The sequence below is a fragment of the Trichomonas vaginalis genome, chromosome V, assembly GCF_026262505.1.
Source record: "Trichomonas vaginalis G3 chromosome V, whole genome shotgun sequence".
Classification (NCBI taxonomy): domain Eukaryota; phylum Parabasalia; order Trichomonadida; family Trichomonadidae; genus Trichomonas; species Trichomonas vaginalis.
The window spans coordinates 20972028-20988323 of record NC_067207.1 but is presented as its reverse complement, the minus strand read 5'-3'; the positions used below and the strand labels follow the sequence as shown (position 1 = coordinate 20988323).

Genomic DNA, 16296 nt, shown 5'->3' with positions numbered 1-16296 from the left:
CCTAAAATCCTTTGTTTTCTATTAAAACAGGTAATAAATGTGAAGTTCCTTCTAATACTTTGTTAATTCATTAATTCAAATTTTTTATAAATTCTCATTGTGTTACTCCCCCCATATTATTTTATATTTTTGTAATAATTTTTTAATGTTTCCTGAAAAATCCGGAGATCAATTGTTTCAATGCGTAAAAGTTGCAAACAATATCTTTCTTATGGCTCAGGATACAATAGTTTATCGTGCTTCCATTGCATATATTCTTCAACAAATCAGATCTTTCTTATCTGCGATTCAACCTTTAAAAAACAAATCGCTTAATCAGTCAGAAATAGTGGCCTTGGAAAGGTTCACAGGATTAGTCGCTCATTTTTCAACAGTTATACCGAATTTAGGATCGAATTGGATTAGGACATGTTTAAACTGGCCTACAACTCATGTCCATGAATACATTGATAATTTTAGAAAATCTCTTATTGAAATTTGCCAATTATTATCATTAGATCCCGATAAAGTTTTACAATACGATCAAATCCAAGATACTGTCAATAAAATTGCAGATTTTCAGCACCTTAAGCAAGCTCTTACCGAAGTTCAGCAAAAAAGTATTTCAATTGAGAACGCCGTTGATGTTCAACAGTTAATTGAAACAAGACTTTATTCGATCAATCGACATTTGCCAAAGAAGAATCAAGATACAGTCGGCATGCATCACCCAACTACGGAAGGCGCTCCAATGGAACAAATCAGGTTCAGAATGGATGATGCCTTGAATCAATTCCGTTCCATTGATATTCCATGCGAAGATATCATTGTCGGAAAGACCCTCGGATCTGGCGGCTTCGGCACTGTATTTATGGGAACAAGAATCTCAACAGGAGAATTAATTGCAGTTAAAGAAGTCAGAAGTGACAAATTATCGATTTCTACGTGGGCATCTCTTTACTCAGAGGTTGCTAATATGGCAAACCTCAAGAATCGTTACGTATTGGAACTCGTTGGTGCTCATATCAAAGAACCTTATCGTATTATTACAAGATTCTGTCCGGGACGCTCATTATTCGACCGTATACATCGTTGTCCTCAGCATCCACTCCCTCCTGCCCGTCTTACAGCCCTTGCTTACCAAGTTGCGAGCGGAATGGCGTTTTTGCACTCGAACGGTATCGTACATCGTGATCTCAAGACCATGAATATTCTTCTCGATGAAAGCGATGCAGCGAGAATCGCAGATTTCGGTCTTTCCGGAAATATGAGAGACAATAAAGATCTTTACGGAACTCTTGGAACCCCGCATTATACAGCTCCTGAAGTACTTGCCCGTAAACGCTATGGTCCAAAGGTAGATTCTTATTCTTTCGGTATCGTTTTGTGGGAAATGGAAACAGGTCTCATTCCTTTCCGCGAGAAGACACACAAAGAGATCATTGACCACGTTGTTAACCGCGGCTGGCGCCTTCCTCTTTCTAGAACTGTTCCTGACAGTCTTCGACGCCTAATTACTCGTTGCTGGTCCGAAAATCCAGCAGAAAGGCCTGAGTTCGAGGAAATTGTCGCACTTTTCAAGAAGGGGGAGGTCTATTTCGGAACTCCAAACGATCGTGTCCAATTGGAAGCCGGAAAAGACTATCCGCCGATCGATAAGGACCATACCGTTCGTGTCCTGACTGAGCCTAACAACCCAGCTTTCTCAACACTTGTTGATTTCTTCGTAGATAACGTATCTCCTTCATTATTAGACAGAATAAGGACATCCCGTATTGTCGACAATTATACTAAGGACTCTGTCCATCCAGATAAAGTACTCTTGGCCTCATCGAAGCTACTTCAACCGGATGAATTTCCGAAATTCATCCAAAACGTCGGCGGACCAATCATTGAGATGATCCTTGCCAAGGGAACACCAGCGCAAATCACTGCAGCCATCCGTTTCTGCATTTCTGTTCCTTCTCCTCACACAAGTTTAGTTAGCAAGTACACAAAGACATTTGTTTCAAAACTCGACGACCAATCTATCGCTCCTTATGTTCTCAGACTAGTTGCTGCAGGTGGAGAAGGTGAAGTTCAAAAATACCAAAAACAATTGGTAGATTTCTTCTCAAAACCAACATCAATTGTCGAAACACAAGAAACACTTAACGCTATTACTTATATCATACCTTTCATTGCTAATCAGCTGAAGAATATTGCAAATCTTCTTTCTCTTCTCGATGTTTCACTTTCTGTTCCTGAAAACTTTGCTCAGTTCTTAGTCGACAATCTAAATCCAGATAAAGTTACTGATTTGGTCACTTCACTTATTTCGGCCGCTGAAAAAAGTGACATCAGCAAGCCTCTTTGTACTGCAATAAACAAGTGTACGGATAAGCAGATAGAGACACTTGCCGATGACAATAGGATCCTTGATCACATACAAGGACTTTTGTCGTCAGGAAAATGCGTACAAACTGCACTTTTACTGTTATTTAGAATGGCTAACATCCCAACAATAGCTCCAAGACTCGCCAACCATCCAGCACTCGCAGCTCTGTTCGAAGTCAAGACTTTCACCGGCCAAAGACTTCAAATTTTGACCGCATTAGTACTTTGCAAACAATTTGTTCTAGATACAGCTATGATGAACGATATTTTGAAGATTCTAGTTAGCAGCTTATCCATCGATTCGCTCCAGAAGTACGCTCTTCTTCTTGTTGGAGCTTTATCAAATTCATCTGAAGGCTGTACAATTCTACAAGAAGCTGGCTTACTAGGTGTCTTCTCGCAGCTCTTCTTGAGTCCAGTTTGCAATAATCAGTACGTTGCTTTGACAATTTTAAGAAATTGCGCTCTTCAGAACGCAAACATTTCCCAAAAGTCCCTGATTATTTCCTGTTTGATGCAGGACTTGAGCTCAGCTGTAAAAGGCAGAACAACCATTCTTTGGACATTAATTGCCTTACTCAGCCAATCTCCTACATGTGTACAAGAACAAGACATACAGAACGCCGTTTTACCACTATTGAGTGAGAGACAAGGCCCTGTAGTTATTACTCTTTGTTTGAAACTGCTTGATGCTTGCGATATGAAGAAACTTCGATTGATTTACAGACAAATACTTAACAGAATATATTTGATACTTGCAAACGATTTACTACTCATTCCCGATTTGATTGCTGCCGCTGTACAGTTAATTATGTCTCTTTGGACAATGTACAAACCAGAAGTCGTCCAATTCGTCAGGGACTCAGATTTCATTGCCTTCTTGAGCGGAATCATCCCAATGATGAGTGATTTCCCAGAACCACAAAGATCAATCCAAACTTCCCTGTTTTTGCTGTCACAGTCATCATTTGATTCACAAGAAGAATACCATTCACCTGCTTCTGGAAATGCTTCTATGACTCAGAGAAAACAAAGTCAATTTGTTCTTGAAGATGATTAAATTTGTTTTTTTATTGTTGTTTATTAATTAAAACATTTATCAGATTTATTATATAAAAAATGACTTCGTGAATGAGGACATACTCCGCTCATTTTGGCATCAAGGGAAGGTCATCTTGAAGTTGTTCAATATCTTATCTCTAATGGAGCTAATAAAGAAGCAAAGAATTATTGGGGATATACTCCACTCATTTGTGCATCAAAATGTGGTGAACTTGAAGTTGTTCAATATCTTATCTCTGTTGGTGATGATAAAGAAGCAAAGGATGAAAATGGATATACTCCACTCATTTATGCATCATGTAATGGTCATCTTGAAGTTGTTCAATATCTTATCTCTGTTGGTGCTGATAAAGAAGCAAAAAAAAAGAATCGCAGTGCTCTTCATTACGCAGTTCTTCTCCACCACAAACAGTACGTTGAGTGTCTTCTGAACGACAAAGATGTCAATCCACAACTTCCTGACGATTCCAGTTTCACACCTCTTCACATCGCTGCATCAAATGATTTCTCAGACTTAATCCGTCTGTTCGCAGATAGAGATGACGTTGACTTGAACTGCGTCGACTCAATCCAGTGGACACCTCTCCATGTTGCAGCCAAATGTGGCTCAACTAGTTTCGTCGAAGAGTTGCTTCAACACGAAAATGTCGATGTCAACCGTCAGAACTTGATGAAGTGAACTCCTATTTTCAATGCTATTGAAAACGAAAAAGTCGAAGTTGTCAAAGTTCTCCTTTCTCGTGAAGATCTCGATTTGAGTGTTGTTGACAGCGAAGGACACACAGCTAAAGATGTCACACTCCAGACAAAGAACGAAGATATTATTAATCTTCTTTTAAATAAATGTGTTTTTTTATTTTTTATTTTTTTTTTTGTTTGTAAAAAAAAATATTTTTAATAAATGATGATAACAATAAAAATCATGAAAAATTAACGCACTCGTCTAACGATGAATGATAATTGATGAAACGCATCGGATGCAGATGCCGTGGGTTTTTTATCAACAATAGGAAACTTTGCTTCACAAAGATATGAAGAAAAGTGAGAAAGATGATGAATAGAATATATATTTTCAACATTATTTGTTGTAACTGATTCATATGTTTTATCTATTATTCGGTCACAGAAAGAATCTTTAACTGTAATTGAACCACGAAGATATTGACAAAATTCTACTCCTGGTCCTGTGTTTCCAAGAAATGAACAGTTTTCAATAAGAACAGTTGATCCAAATGCAAAGAATGTTCCATAAACAGATTCTTTGTGCTCATTATTCAAAACATTACAAAAATTAAAATTATAGTTACCATTAGCTAAATCTAAAATAAAATAATTTGATGTTGTGTTACAAAATGATGAATATGTTACGTTACTTAGACTTGTTGGATCACTTAGACATATTCCTGAGCCATAGTGTGCTTCACAGAAACTTGTGTTGATTGATTTAACTTCAATATTTCCATAACAAAGATTATTTGTATGGGGCTTTCCTAAATTTCCGCATTCATAAAAAGAACTTAAATAAAGATTATTTTTATTATTTGAACTAGAAATTAACCAAACATATGAATGATGTCCATTTCCATCTTCATAGTTTGTTTCTGATTTGCAGCCACATGTTCGGTATTGGACAATGGAACTATTACACTGAAAGTAGATAGATCCACCATTTGTATTACTGCTGCAGTTATTAAATGAACAATAAGAGTTAAGAAACTTATTGTTTGCTTCAGAAAAAGAGATTGCACTATTAGTTGTAATATCAATGAATATACAGTTATATAAGAAACATTCATTATTCGTTGATGCTGCCTGAACATTTGTACCTTGAATTGGTTCTGAATTAGATGATGTATTGTAAAAGAGTTCCCAAACATCACCAGGTGATTGATCAAAGTGTAAATTATTGATAGTTGATATGCGTTTTGGCATTAATTTCTGAAAATCGTGATTGGATTTCATTGTTTTCATCAAATACAGTCGCGTAAAAAAGTATTATCGGCCAATTGAAAGCTCTATTGGCCGGACGATTATTTTATGCTTCTTTGTAACAACTCTCTTATAATAGTTTAGACAGACTAGCACATACTGAGATAGTAAAGTTGCCTCAAAATCTCGATTGAAAGGCATTGAATTTAGTTTTGAGAAGACTTTTTAAAATTTTGCAAATTATTAATTAATATATCATTGAGATCATATTGTATTAAGTTATCAATTCTCTTAAATTTTGAAAGCTTAAGAAATTTAAAAGCACAAACAAATATATTATTAAAATCATGGTATCGATCAATTTATAAAATTTTGAAATTTTGAATATGAATTTTAATGTAAGCTATAATAGTTGTAACAGAATAGGAAGCATCACAGATGGCAACTTAGATTAAAAAAAAAAAAAAAAAAAAAAAAAAGGTAGTGGGGCTTCCAGGGGCTGCGCCCCTTCTAGCCCCGAAGATGTTTAGTATAAATGAAGTTTTTATTCGGAAAATTGTTAGTCTTCTGGTGTGAATTCGGAGGACTCTTCTTCTTCCTCCTCCTCTTCTTCCTCTTCTTCGTCATCGTCGGCGTAGTGGAGGAGGACGTAGTTCATCCAAATTCTGTATGGACGTCCTGATTTGGATTTAAATGAGATGGACATATTTTGTGTGAGTGTTATTTCAGTTTCGATAAAGAGTTGGTGTGCTGGTTTGAATATATGTTCGACGTTGGAGAATTTGTGCAACTCATCTTCTCCCAATTCTGTATTGATACAGACTTCGATGAAGTCACCACTGAGAATGTCTTCACCTGTGGGCATATCCACAACAATTAAATGAACGACACAATAGTTGTGAAATTCATTAGTAGGAAATACTGTTGCAGGCGTAGTATATGAGGGGAAAAATGTTTTTTCTTCCCCAAATTCATCTGCTACTTCATCTTCATCGTATCCGTTGTTAAAAGCTTTAAATTCATGTACAATTTGAGCAAATTGTTGACGGAGATTTGGTGGCATACGTAAGCAAGCTTGTAACAATGTCCTACCTTCCACACACTCAGCAAATATGGGAAGGTAGGAACATATAATGTCCGTCAATTGGTCCTGGTTGGGGACCAATTGACAGAGTTTTGTGTATGCCGTTATTGTTTCTTTAACGGTATTTGTGTAGATACGGTTATATGGAGTATTTCCCTGGTTGTTAAGGGAAAAATACTCATCCGATTGTAATTTCAATCTTGACCTCAACTCTTTGTTCGGTATTCTTTGGTCTATTCTTAGAGCTGTATTTGTTCGTGCGGGCTGTGGTTTTAAAACATTCGAGTCAAGTTTTAATTGCTTCGAATTGGATGTCGATTTGAATTGGGAGTCTTTTGAGTTCTCCTGAGCTTGGTTCTGTATTAAAGACTGAATAGCAGTGTCAGCTTCTTGTTTTTCGAGATAGTATTCTATTGAATTGGGCTTCACTGTTCGAGACGCGTACATTAGACAAAAATGAACTGTTTTTTTCGGACTACTCATAGAAAAGTTTAAAATAAACCGTTTTCGTCAACGGTAACCCCCTCTATTTTTTTATTTTATTTAATAGTTACCGTTGGCAAACCGTTCCATCTCAAATATTGAATGAACTATAAACGTTTTTTGTTTTCTATATATACTTTTTTGTCAAACGGTAAAACTTTTTACACAACGGTTTTTGAGAGTCGTCGCCGTTGACTTTTTTGTAGAGCATTCAAAATAGTATAACTTTGTCCGGACAAGTAAGGGTCTATCGTCGCTACAGGAAAAGTTACAGGCGTTCCAAGGAAGTATACTTTGAGAAGCCTTTTCCCTTATAGAAACAGATAGGACGGTTATTTTACAAAACTGACAACACTTTGACCGAGTAGTTTTTTGTGCTGAACAAAAGTGTCATATAAACATCTGTCAAAAACCGCTTTTTAACTTCACTTAAAATGCCACGTAAGCTACGTAAGAATATACGTAAGAGGAAGGGAGCATTGAAACATCCAATAGTAAAACTGACACCACAACAACAGTTGCAACAACAAATGATGAATGACCCCACTATGTTGCAACAAATGTCAAGCAACCCTATGCTTTTAAACCGAGTTATTGGTGCACAGAGTGGAGGTTTAAGAGCGGCACTTTTAGCGAAAATGGCAGGCTATGGTGGAGCTGCAGACGGAACAGCTATAACCCTCAAAGTCAAATGAATTTGAGTTCACTCAAAAATCAAATAACAGATGTCAAAAAGTCAAACATAGACATACAGAAGCAAATAAGTGAAAACGAAAAGAAACTAGAATATGACAGACACACAAAGAAACTCAATGAGTTAAACGTAGAGAAAAAGAAGAAAGAAGAACAACTGAAAGAACTAAGTACAGAGGAATATGCGAAAAAAGTGTCAGAAAAAGCAGCAGAAGTAGCAAAAATGGAACAAGATGTTATAAATTTGAAAAACCATACTACTCAATATAAAGTACTGAAAGATGAAGAAATAAAACAAAAAGCCCTGAAGACATATATGGATAGCGATGAGTATAAAAAAGAAGTTGAAGCAAATGTAAAGGCAGAAAAACTTTTACAGTTGCAAAACCAAACCGTACAGTATGAAAACTTAGCACAAGAAAGTAAAAATAACGACGCGGCTATGCAAAAGGCAATGAAAAGCGCAGAATATATAAAAGCTAACAATGACTGGTTAGATGCCCAAGCCAACGCTAAAGCAGCCCAACTCATAGGGTCAATAAGGACAAAAATACAAGCGGATGAAGACAGTTCAAATGAAGCTTTAACGAATGCTGACTTTAAGAACGCCTTCGAAGCTCTTCATAGTAAGGTGAAACTAGTGAACGACTTCTCATCTGGAAAGAAACTGAAGTCTGAAGGTTTCGACAAAGAGTTAAGAGAAGTAGCACAAAATATGACGAAAATAACAGATGCAGCAACGAGACAGGCAGTTCAAAGTGCCTATGACGCCGTTAGAGCAACTGTTGTGAAAAGTCAAGAAAAAGAGTTACAACAGACCAAAACAGACCTAGTAAATGCTTTCTTAAAAACGAAAAGTCAGGTAGGACATTACGCTGCAGATGGAACATATGTGCCAGCTGGTGGAACTTATATACCAGCTGGTGGAACTTATATACTAGCTAGTGGAACTTATATACCACCAAACCCTCCAAGAGAAGCACCTGCACCAGGACTACCTAAAACATTTACATCGTCACATGGACACAGACACAGGCATGCACCAAAACCAACACAACAACCAACAGTTCAAAACCCTGCACAACAACAACCACAAACAGCACAGCAACCAACAGTTCAAAACCCTGCACAACAACCACCTCCACAACCAGCACAGCAACCAACAGTTCAAAACCCTGCACAACAACAACCACAAACAGAGCAAGGACATAAAAGAAGTAGAGAACAAGGAAACCAAGAATTCTTAAAAATGCTTAAAGAAGACTATGGTTACCCAGATACTATTGACTTTAGTGACAGATATAAAGAAGCTATTCGAAAGTTCAAGGAAGGAAATACTGACCCGAACCTATTTAGCTTTATGGCTCAGCACCAAATCGGATATAATTTCAAACCTGGAAAATACAAGCTCGCAAAGGGATATGATTTAATAGCATATCATCCAAATGACATGAACGAATTTACTCCGAGATATTTGGTGTCAGAGCTAAATGACAATTCAACTATCTTCATGAAACGCGTAAAAAATAGAGACGGAACGAAAGAAAAAGGCTTATGAATGCGATGACTTAAATAGGGAACTTGTTAAAAACGGTCTCGGAATATATGAAATGCCAGCAGATGAGGTACAAGAAACTCCACAGGAAGAAATAGTTCAGATACAACCAGACATGGAAGAAATAGTTCAGCAACAACAGCTAGAAGAGCCTGAAGGAAACGAACAAGTCCTCCTTTGGAAACTAACTTCACAGAACTAGATGAAGATTTGGAACAGCCGAAAAATCTTGACCCTCAACAAGAGTATGCGGAGAATATGGAATATTTCCAAGAGTCTAAAAAAAATTCGGCTGACATAGTAGAAGAATATCGAAAAATGTTTGCCGACATACAAAAGACTCCAACACAGATGAAAATATTCAGCATAGAATGGAAGTACTGAAAGAAAATGTACACAAATACAACAACCCTTTTTACTTACGAGCATTTAACGTTCAATCTTTGGATGAACTCGGTGAAAATAAAAGGTTAAATTTCAAGAAAACATATAGAAATGAAACATTGTTTAAAGTTCATTCAGAACCTAGCCAAGATGGAAACAAACCTACTTTTGTTTCTGCAGACGATGGAACTACAATGAGATGGGGTCATAAAGCTAATCCGGATAGGTGGTTCATAAACTTACAACCTCAATTCCAAGAAGTTGTAGACGCAATGGAAGTCAATGGTGAACCAGATATAGCTGGTATTTTCAGCGCGGCTTTAATGCCATTGAAAGATATGAAACATGCAGATATTTTGGACCAGTATGAAATGAACATGGCTGATGGAAATATAACACCTGACGTTCTAGAACATTTATCTCAAAGAACTACACAGAACCATAGAGATGGTATATTTGGTGAAGAGTTTAGAAAGAAAGTTAGGGAGGAGAAGGAAGAGAACCTATTGTACATGACCTTGCAAATGAAAGTTTACAAAATGTCATAAAAACTTACTTTGCAGACAATGAACCTGAGAAGGGATGAATATTTAAGAAAACTCAAATGGACAGTACCAAATGAAATGTTAGTATTGAAAAACATGTTCCTTGACAAAATAAAACCAACTACAGAAATAAACGACGCAAGACTGAAAGATTGGGTAAAAGCTTTCCCATTCACAAAAGATATAGTTGGTAACATGGAAAGAAAACCAGAATGGCTACAAAAACATATATTTGGAAACGAGCATATTCCATATGGACAGGCACTGTTTGAAGAGCTTGAACCGGAAACTCAGGAAAGAGTCATGCAAACAATACGCGAAGACTCAAATACAGACTATGACAAACTCTTTCTAGGATATAGGTTACCTGAGATGGGCGACCAGAGCCCAAAGGCAAAAAGGACATGGGAAATTTACAACATACTAGGTGAACATGAGGCAAAGATGCAACAACTTGAAGCAGAGGGCAAGTTACCAAAGCGACACCAAAGAAGAAGAGTAGAACAAAGTGAAAGTAGTGAAGAAGTAACTTCATCTAGTGAAAGTAGTGGCAATGAAGGAAAAGAAGAGTTAAAAACTCAGTCAGGAAGAAAGTAAAGCTTGGTCCACGTGGGTTCTATTATGACACATAAATCCAACTATTCTATATTTTTACTCATATGAAATGTACGCCGCTCAGAATATAACGCCAACAGTTTTGGATGCTATGAATGGAAATGTTTCCGAATGGTATAACGAATGCGACAATGCCATTAGAAGGTCAGAAATAGTTCCTGGAACTTACGAATATACAACTGCTGTTTCTTATGGAAACGTAGGTGAGTTTGGAGAAGGTTCTTCAACAACAGTAGATATTGCTTGCGACAGGTTTCATATAATTTCTATTGACAACTCTTTCTTATACGTGGAACAAGACATTGAAATAAAACCTTCTGCCAAGTTGTCTGACAAGAAAGGTTGCAATGGAATTTTCTATGTCGGATACCAATATGCTCCAGAAGTTTTCATGGGATATAAGATATATTCTAACTCTGACTTAGTTCAAACAGTAACATGGGCAAACTATGAATGGTTCGCTTTGAGAAACTCAGTACAACCACAAGCTAGAGAACAAACAGACCAGTATGCAACTATTGAGAAAATAAGAAGACTTGACCCTAACGTTCCAGGAGTTTATGTTAACCTTTCTGGTTCAGATGGAAATGCTGTCACTAAAGTAAAACTGAAACTTAGAGTTCCTTTGTCATCTTTCCTCATCTTCAGGTTTTTAAGATACTTGCCAAACTGGGCAGGAAAAATTTCTATCGAACTTACTCCAAGCAAAAATAACTTAGTCATTGCACCAACACAAGACCCATTCACTCTTACAGAAGTAGTGGGAACAAATAAAACGTCATTCGCCGACTTTTGCAAAGACAAAGTTGACTTAGACTTTGGTTTCTCAAACCTCAACACTGAAGTAAACTATTATTTCAATGCTGCTGGAACTGCTTGGGACCCAGTTAAGTTCACATGCGAAAAATTTGAATGCAAGAGAATAGAAAGCAGACTTGCAGTCTATATGTTGGACCCAGATATTTCAAATGCTTTAGCTGCCAAATATATTGCAGTTCCACTTATGTTCCCTATACACCAAATATCTGTCAAAGACTTTGCAGGTGAAGTTGGAAACCAAAGTGCTGACCCAGGTGCAAGAACAGATATTGCTTAACAACTGCAATGAAACATGCAGATACTATGTTTGTACTGTTCAGACGAACTATAAATGACTATTCTTGTTTCTACAACCCCGGTATTAAATATCATATAAACATAGATGGCAAATATTATCCAAGAGAAGAATATTCTACAGTTGAAGATATGAGGTCATACAACTTGACATTAGATGCTATGAACTTTAACAACAACTTCACAACAACCATTAACCCTGAAATGCAAAGTTCTATTATGCCATATGTGAAAGTATGGACTCATACAGGAGGTCAAAAAACTCAATATACAAATGGAGACCGTTCAAACTTTTGGCTTGGCATTCCATTTGCTGACTCAGAAGACTTTATGGGTGGTATTTCAACTGTTGGTACAGTTCAAATACAATATACTGGTGACAGAGACGGTCCAGATGAATTGAAAGCAAAGAAGTTTACAAAACCAATAGCACTTTTCACGGAAGATGCTCTTTTGAAGATTCGTTCGATGAAACCTGCTGGGGCTCCTCAGATTGGCATAACGACAGCTTCCATCGAGCAGATTTTGGCAGCAGGTCAGTAAGTTGTTCTTGAACTGACTTCACTCCGTCAAATATTGACAGTACGCCAGTTTTGATATAATATTGTATTAAAAACTTTCCTTTAGAAATATCTGTAAGTTTTGTTGTTATATTTTTGTCTGCTTCAAGAACTTTCACCATCTCGGTTATACCAACTTTCTTTGCTTTATGAAAATATTTTGGTTCAGCAAAGACTGCTATTCTATAACATTTTCCATTGTTTGTATAAAGAACTATTCTGTCAATGTATTTGTATTGTTTGTGTGTGTAAACTTTGTTCTGCTTCAATTCGAAGAGATACTCAAATACGTCCATCTTTTTATTCTAAGTAAAATGTCATTTCCGAAAAATAGAAGCGTAAGTGTTTCAAAAGGTTTAATGGCGGTGGCAGATGTGAAGTTAAATTCACCAACTCAAACAAACAGTCAAAGTGTTATTGTCAATGTCAAAGAAAGAGATGTTGAAGTGGGGAAACCATACGAAGACGAAGATGGTATAACAATAGTTCCTGTAAAAGAACAACCAACATACCCTGAAGTTAGCAGAGACTTAAGTTCTGTTGCAGATATTCGAAACGACTACATGCAACTGAAAGATAAGCTTAAAACTCAGGAGAAGATTTGTCAAGCTTTGGGTATAATGTTAAACTTGGTCGAACACAACCCTGTAAAAGTGAACTCATATGTCATCGCACCTCATGAAATTTTGAAAGAACTATTGAAACTTTTGACAGAGGCAGACGATATAAACATCAAAGAAATAGAACCCGACATTGCTTGCTGTGGTGTTTCATATAATGTCATTGACAAGACATACGTTATGAAAGGAGGTGAAACGTTGAACTTAAAATATAGTTTCCCAGACGTCATAAAAATATTTGACGACCACAACATTTCATTAAAATTTACTTGCTAAGTAAATGGCAGAAGACATAGTGGTTTATACTATTACGACTAAAAACCCTGAGTCATATAATTCTATAACAACAAACTTACAAAGTCCTCAAGGACGATATTGTAAACTAACCTTAAACACGAATGACGACTAAAGCCTGTTTTGCTCTTTTGACACCAGAAGGCTTTTATTGTTGTGAATGGTAAAAAATACTCCTTTGAAGATACTTACTCAGATATACCACCAACAGGTTTTGTTGACTTATTTAATACTTTAAGGACGGATGTAACATGTGCTGCAACTAGAGCAGGTTTCATTATGTTTGGATGTCCGACTGAGTTTAGTATAAACGATATGAGCTATAATACAAAACTTATATCTGGTTTTTACTACCAACAGTTTCCTATAACAGGAAAAGGTGTCATACAAGGAATGTCTGTTCCATTGACTTTAAGTACACCTATTTTATATATTGTTTCAAACTTAGGTTCAAAGTGCTATTCGAATGTCGACAGAAACTACTATGACCAAAAGATACTCATGCGTATAAACAACACTTCTCTGCTGGTTTGCCTATTGTTCATTCGAATGCTGAGTTTTCAGCTTTAGTGAACTCAAACACTTTAGCAAACATAAACTTAACCTTAGTTGACGCAAACTTTGTTCCTGTAAAACTTTTATGTCCTATGTATTTGTCAATGACGGCAGAAAGTTTCGAATTGGAAGATGCAACTGGTGAAAGTATTGTACTACAAGAACAACTTCAACAACAAATAGCTCAAGAACAACAAATGCAACAAATGCAAGAACAACAAAGCTCAAGAACAACAAAGCAAGAATAAAAAAAATATTTTTTTTTATTTTTATAAAAAAATGTACAGAATAGACGTTTCAGATTTTTATGACTTCCAAGCGTTCAGAAATATGTGTCCATTTCGAGACTATAACAAAGCAGTCGAGAATTTGAAACGTTTAGTCATTTATGTTGACTCTGCCCCAGAATGTTATGTCATGAAAGAATGGGATGTTGTCTTTAACAAACCAAGAGCAACAATAGTTTCAGAACAAGAATGTAGACAGAAACTTAAGAAAATAAAAGTCGTACAAGTTGGTATGAAGATGTTAGATGCTTGGGATATCTTATTGTCAAAACTTGAAGATTTTTCAGTTCGAGGTATAAAGTTCTATACACCTTCTCCAAACTTCTATTCTATCTTCACTGGATATAAATACGAACAAGTAGAATGGAAAGAAAATATTATAGAAGCTTGGTTAGACCATGTCAAAGAAATTATATGCAATGGAAACGAAAAGGTTTATGAGTATATCTTATGTTGGTTTGCAAATATCTTACAACATCCAAGTGCTAAAAATGAAACTGCTCTCATTATAATTGGAAAACAAGGAACAGGTAAGAACACATTCTTTACAGATATCTTATGCAAACTGTTAGAAGGTTATTCGAACCCTAATATGACAAACTTAGAAAACATCTGTGGCAAGTTTAACTCTTCAATAGAGAATATGAAACTTATAGTATGTAACGAACTTCAAAGTATAGATACAACAAAAGTTTTGAACTCAGATGCTTTGAAGAGTCTTATAACAGACAAAGTTGGAGTTGTTGAAAGAAATATAAAGACCAAAGAGTTTGTGAAAATGTTGCAAACTTCATTATGGTTTCAAACAATGCTGTTCCGATGAAGTTAGAAAGTTCTGACAGAAGATATGTAGTTGTCAGAACGTCAGATTCTCATATGCAAGATACAGAATATTTTGACGACTTAGCAGAAACTTTGACATCTGACTTTTACAACCACTTGTTCTCATATTTTCATGACATTAGATATTTCTAAGTTCAATCCAAGACAAATTCCACATACCGAAGAAGACAAACATTGTTAGAAGCAAACAAGAGTGATATGAACTGTTCATAGATGAAACTGACTTTGAGTGTTTAGATGAAAGGTCATTGTACGATTCGTATAAACAATATTGTCAAGAATATGGTTATATGGCAGCTTCTAAACGAACATTCTTGGCAAATGTCAAAAGTCTTTTAGATGTTCAGAACGGCGTATATACAAAGAAAAATTTTTCTGAGTAAATTTAAAAAAAAATCTTTTTTTATCCGATAGAAAAGATGGCAAAATTCATCTCAGTAAATAAGTACATGACAGAAGTCAAAGATAAGTTAGCTCCATTCGCATATTTGAATGTTTACTTCTACAATTTTGAAAAGTCTACATTTGACAAAAATTTGGAACATTGCACCAGTTAAGTTTGCTGTTGTTAGAAAAAGTGGTGCAACTTTTGAAGACTTAGACATAGAAGGTTGTTAGCAGTCAAAGAAAATTTTGACAGAAGTTCTCAAACTCGAAGAAGGCAAAGCATACAAACTTGTTATACCTTATGAACCAAAGAAAGCAGACGACTATGAATATTATGAGTCTAAGATAGTTGAAGTTCAAGGTAAATTGGGTAAAAAGATTTTAGAGTCTAAGCCAGTGTTTGCTCCTAAAGAGGAAGAGAACATTGACATTGACCCAGAAATGTTTCTAAAAATAAAATTTTATTTTTACATGTCAAATTTCTTTTTCTCTGAACTGGTTCAGGTTCTTTCTTCTCTTCTACTTTCTTTCTTTCTTTTCTTTCTTTTCTCTCTTCTTCTTCTTTTCTGGTGGAGTTATGTCAAATTTCTCAGAACCATATTTATGTAAAAGTTCTTTGTCCTTTAATAGCTCTTCTATTCTGTTTTTCTATTTCATCTTCAAGAACAGCGCATGTGCCTTCTTTGCATTCTAAGAACTTTTGTTGGACTTCATCTTTCCAATCGGCGTCATCTCTGTCAACAAGTCTGTCATTGACAAATTTTAAGACTGCTCTGCTTAATGTTTTATGGTTCTTCATATTCCCAGAAACAGAACTTTAGAACAAATTCACCTTTCTTGTTTACACTATGTAAGATTTTATGGTCGACAGATGTTTTGCTGTCGAAAAGTTTGTCTCGAATATAGATAGCGAAATCGCTAGACATTTTCAA

The 16296-nt window shown here is 36.0% G+C and overlaps 5 protein-coding genes and 5 pseudogenes across 10 annotated transcripts, besides 1 other annotated feature; 7 read left to right on the top strand and 3 right to left on the bottom strand.

Moving 5' to 3' along the window:
- Positions 1–140: 140 nt before the first annotated feature.
- On the top strand, positions 141–4223 carry TVAGG3_0375310 (protein kinase protein; the record flags this gene model as incomplete). Its single annotated transcript, XM_001309558.1, has 1 exon — positions 146–3415. One exon carries the CDS (start codon positions 146–148, stop codon positions 3413–3415), a length of 3270 nt encoding a protein of 1089 aa, XP_001309559.1.
- Positions 4224–4295: 72 nt separating this feature from the next.
- On the bottom strand, positions 4296–5403 carry TVAGG3_0375300 (uncharacterized protein; the record flags this gene model as incomplete). The annotated part of the gene is made up of 1 exon (XM_001309559.1): positions 4348–5388. The coding sequence occupies one exon, from the start codon at positions 5386–5388 to the stop codon at positions 4348–4350; it is 1041 nt and encodes a 346-aa protein (XP_001309560.1).
- Positions 5404–5799: 396 nt separating this feature from the next.
- Positions 5800–16296: part of a mobile genetic element that runs on past the window's edge.
- TVAGG3_0375290 (uncharacterized protein) lies at positions 5906–6877 on the bottom strand (the record flags this gene model as incomplete). The annotated part of the gene is made up of 1 exon (XM_051231924.1): positions 5906–6877. The coding sequence occupies one exon, from the start codon at positions 6875–6877 to the stop codon at positions 5906–5908; it is 972 nt and encodes a 323-aa protein (XP_051101654.1).
- TVAGG3_0375280 (protein of unknown function, DUF4106 family) lies at positions 7348–7585 on the top strand (the record flags this gene model as incomplete). Its single annotated transcript, XM_051231923.1, has 1 exon — positions 7348–7585. A coding segment is annotated over one exon (238 nt), but the record flags the coding sequence as incomplete, so codon positions are not given.
- TVAGG3_0375270 lies at positions 7639–10722 on the top strand (annotated as a pseudogene). The gene has a single exon. A coding segment is annotated over exon 1 (3084 nt).
- On the top strand, positions 10755–12361 carry TVAGG3_0375260 (annotated as a pseudogene). The gene has a single exon. A coding segment is annotated over exon 1 (1607 nt).
- On the top strand, positions 12738–13274 carry TVAGG3_0375250 (protein of unknown function, DUF4106 family; the record flags this gene model as incomplete). Its single annotated transcript, XM_051231922.1, has 1 exon — positions 12738–13274. One exon carries the CDS (start codon positions 12738–12740, stop codon positions 13272–13274), a length of 537 nt encoding a protein of 178 aa, XP_051101652.1.
- Positions 14127–15360, top strand: TVAGG3_0375240 (annotated as a pseudogene). Its single transcript has one exon. A coding segment is annotated over exon 1 (1234 nt).
- On the top strand, positions 15397–15815 carry TVAGG3_0375230 (annotated as a pseudogene). Its single transcript has one exon. A coding segment is annotated over exon 1 (419 nt).
- Positions 15832–16290, bottom strand: TVAGG3_0375220 (annotated as a pseudogene). The gene has a single exon. A coding segment is annotated over exon 1 (459 nt).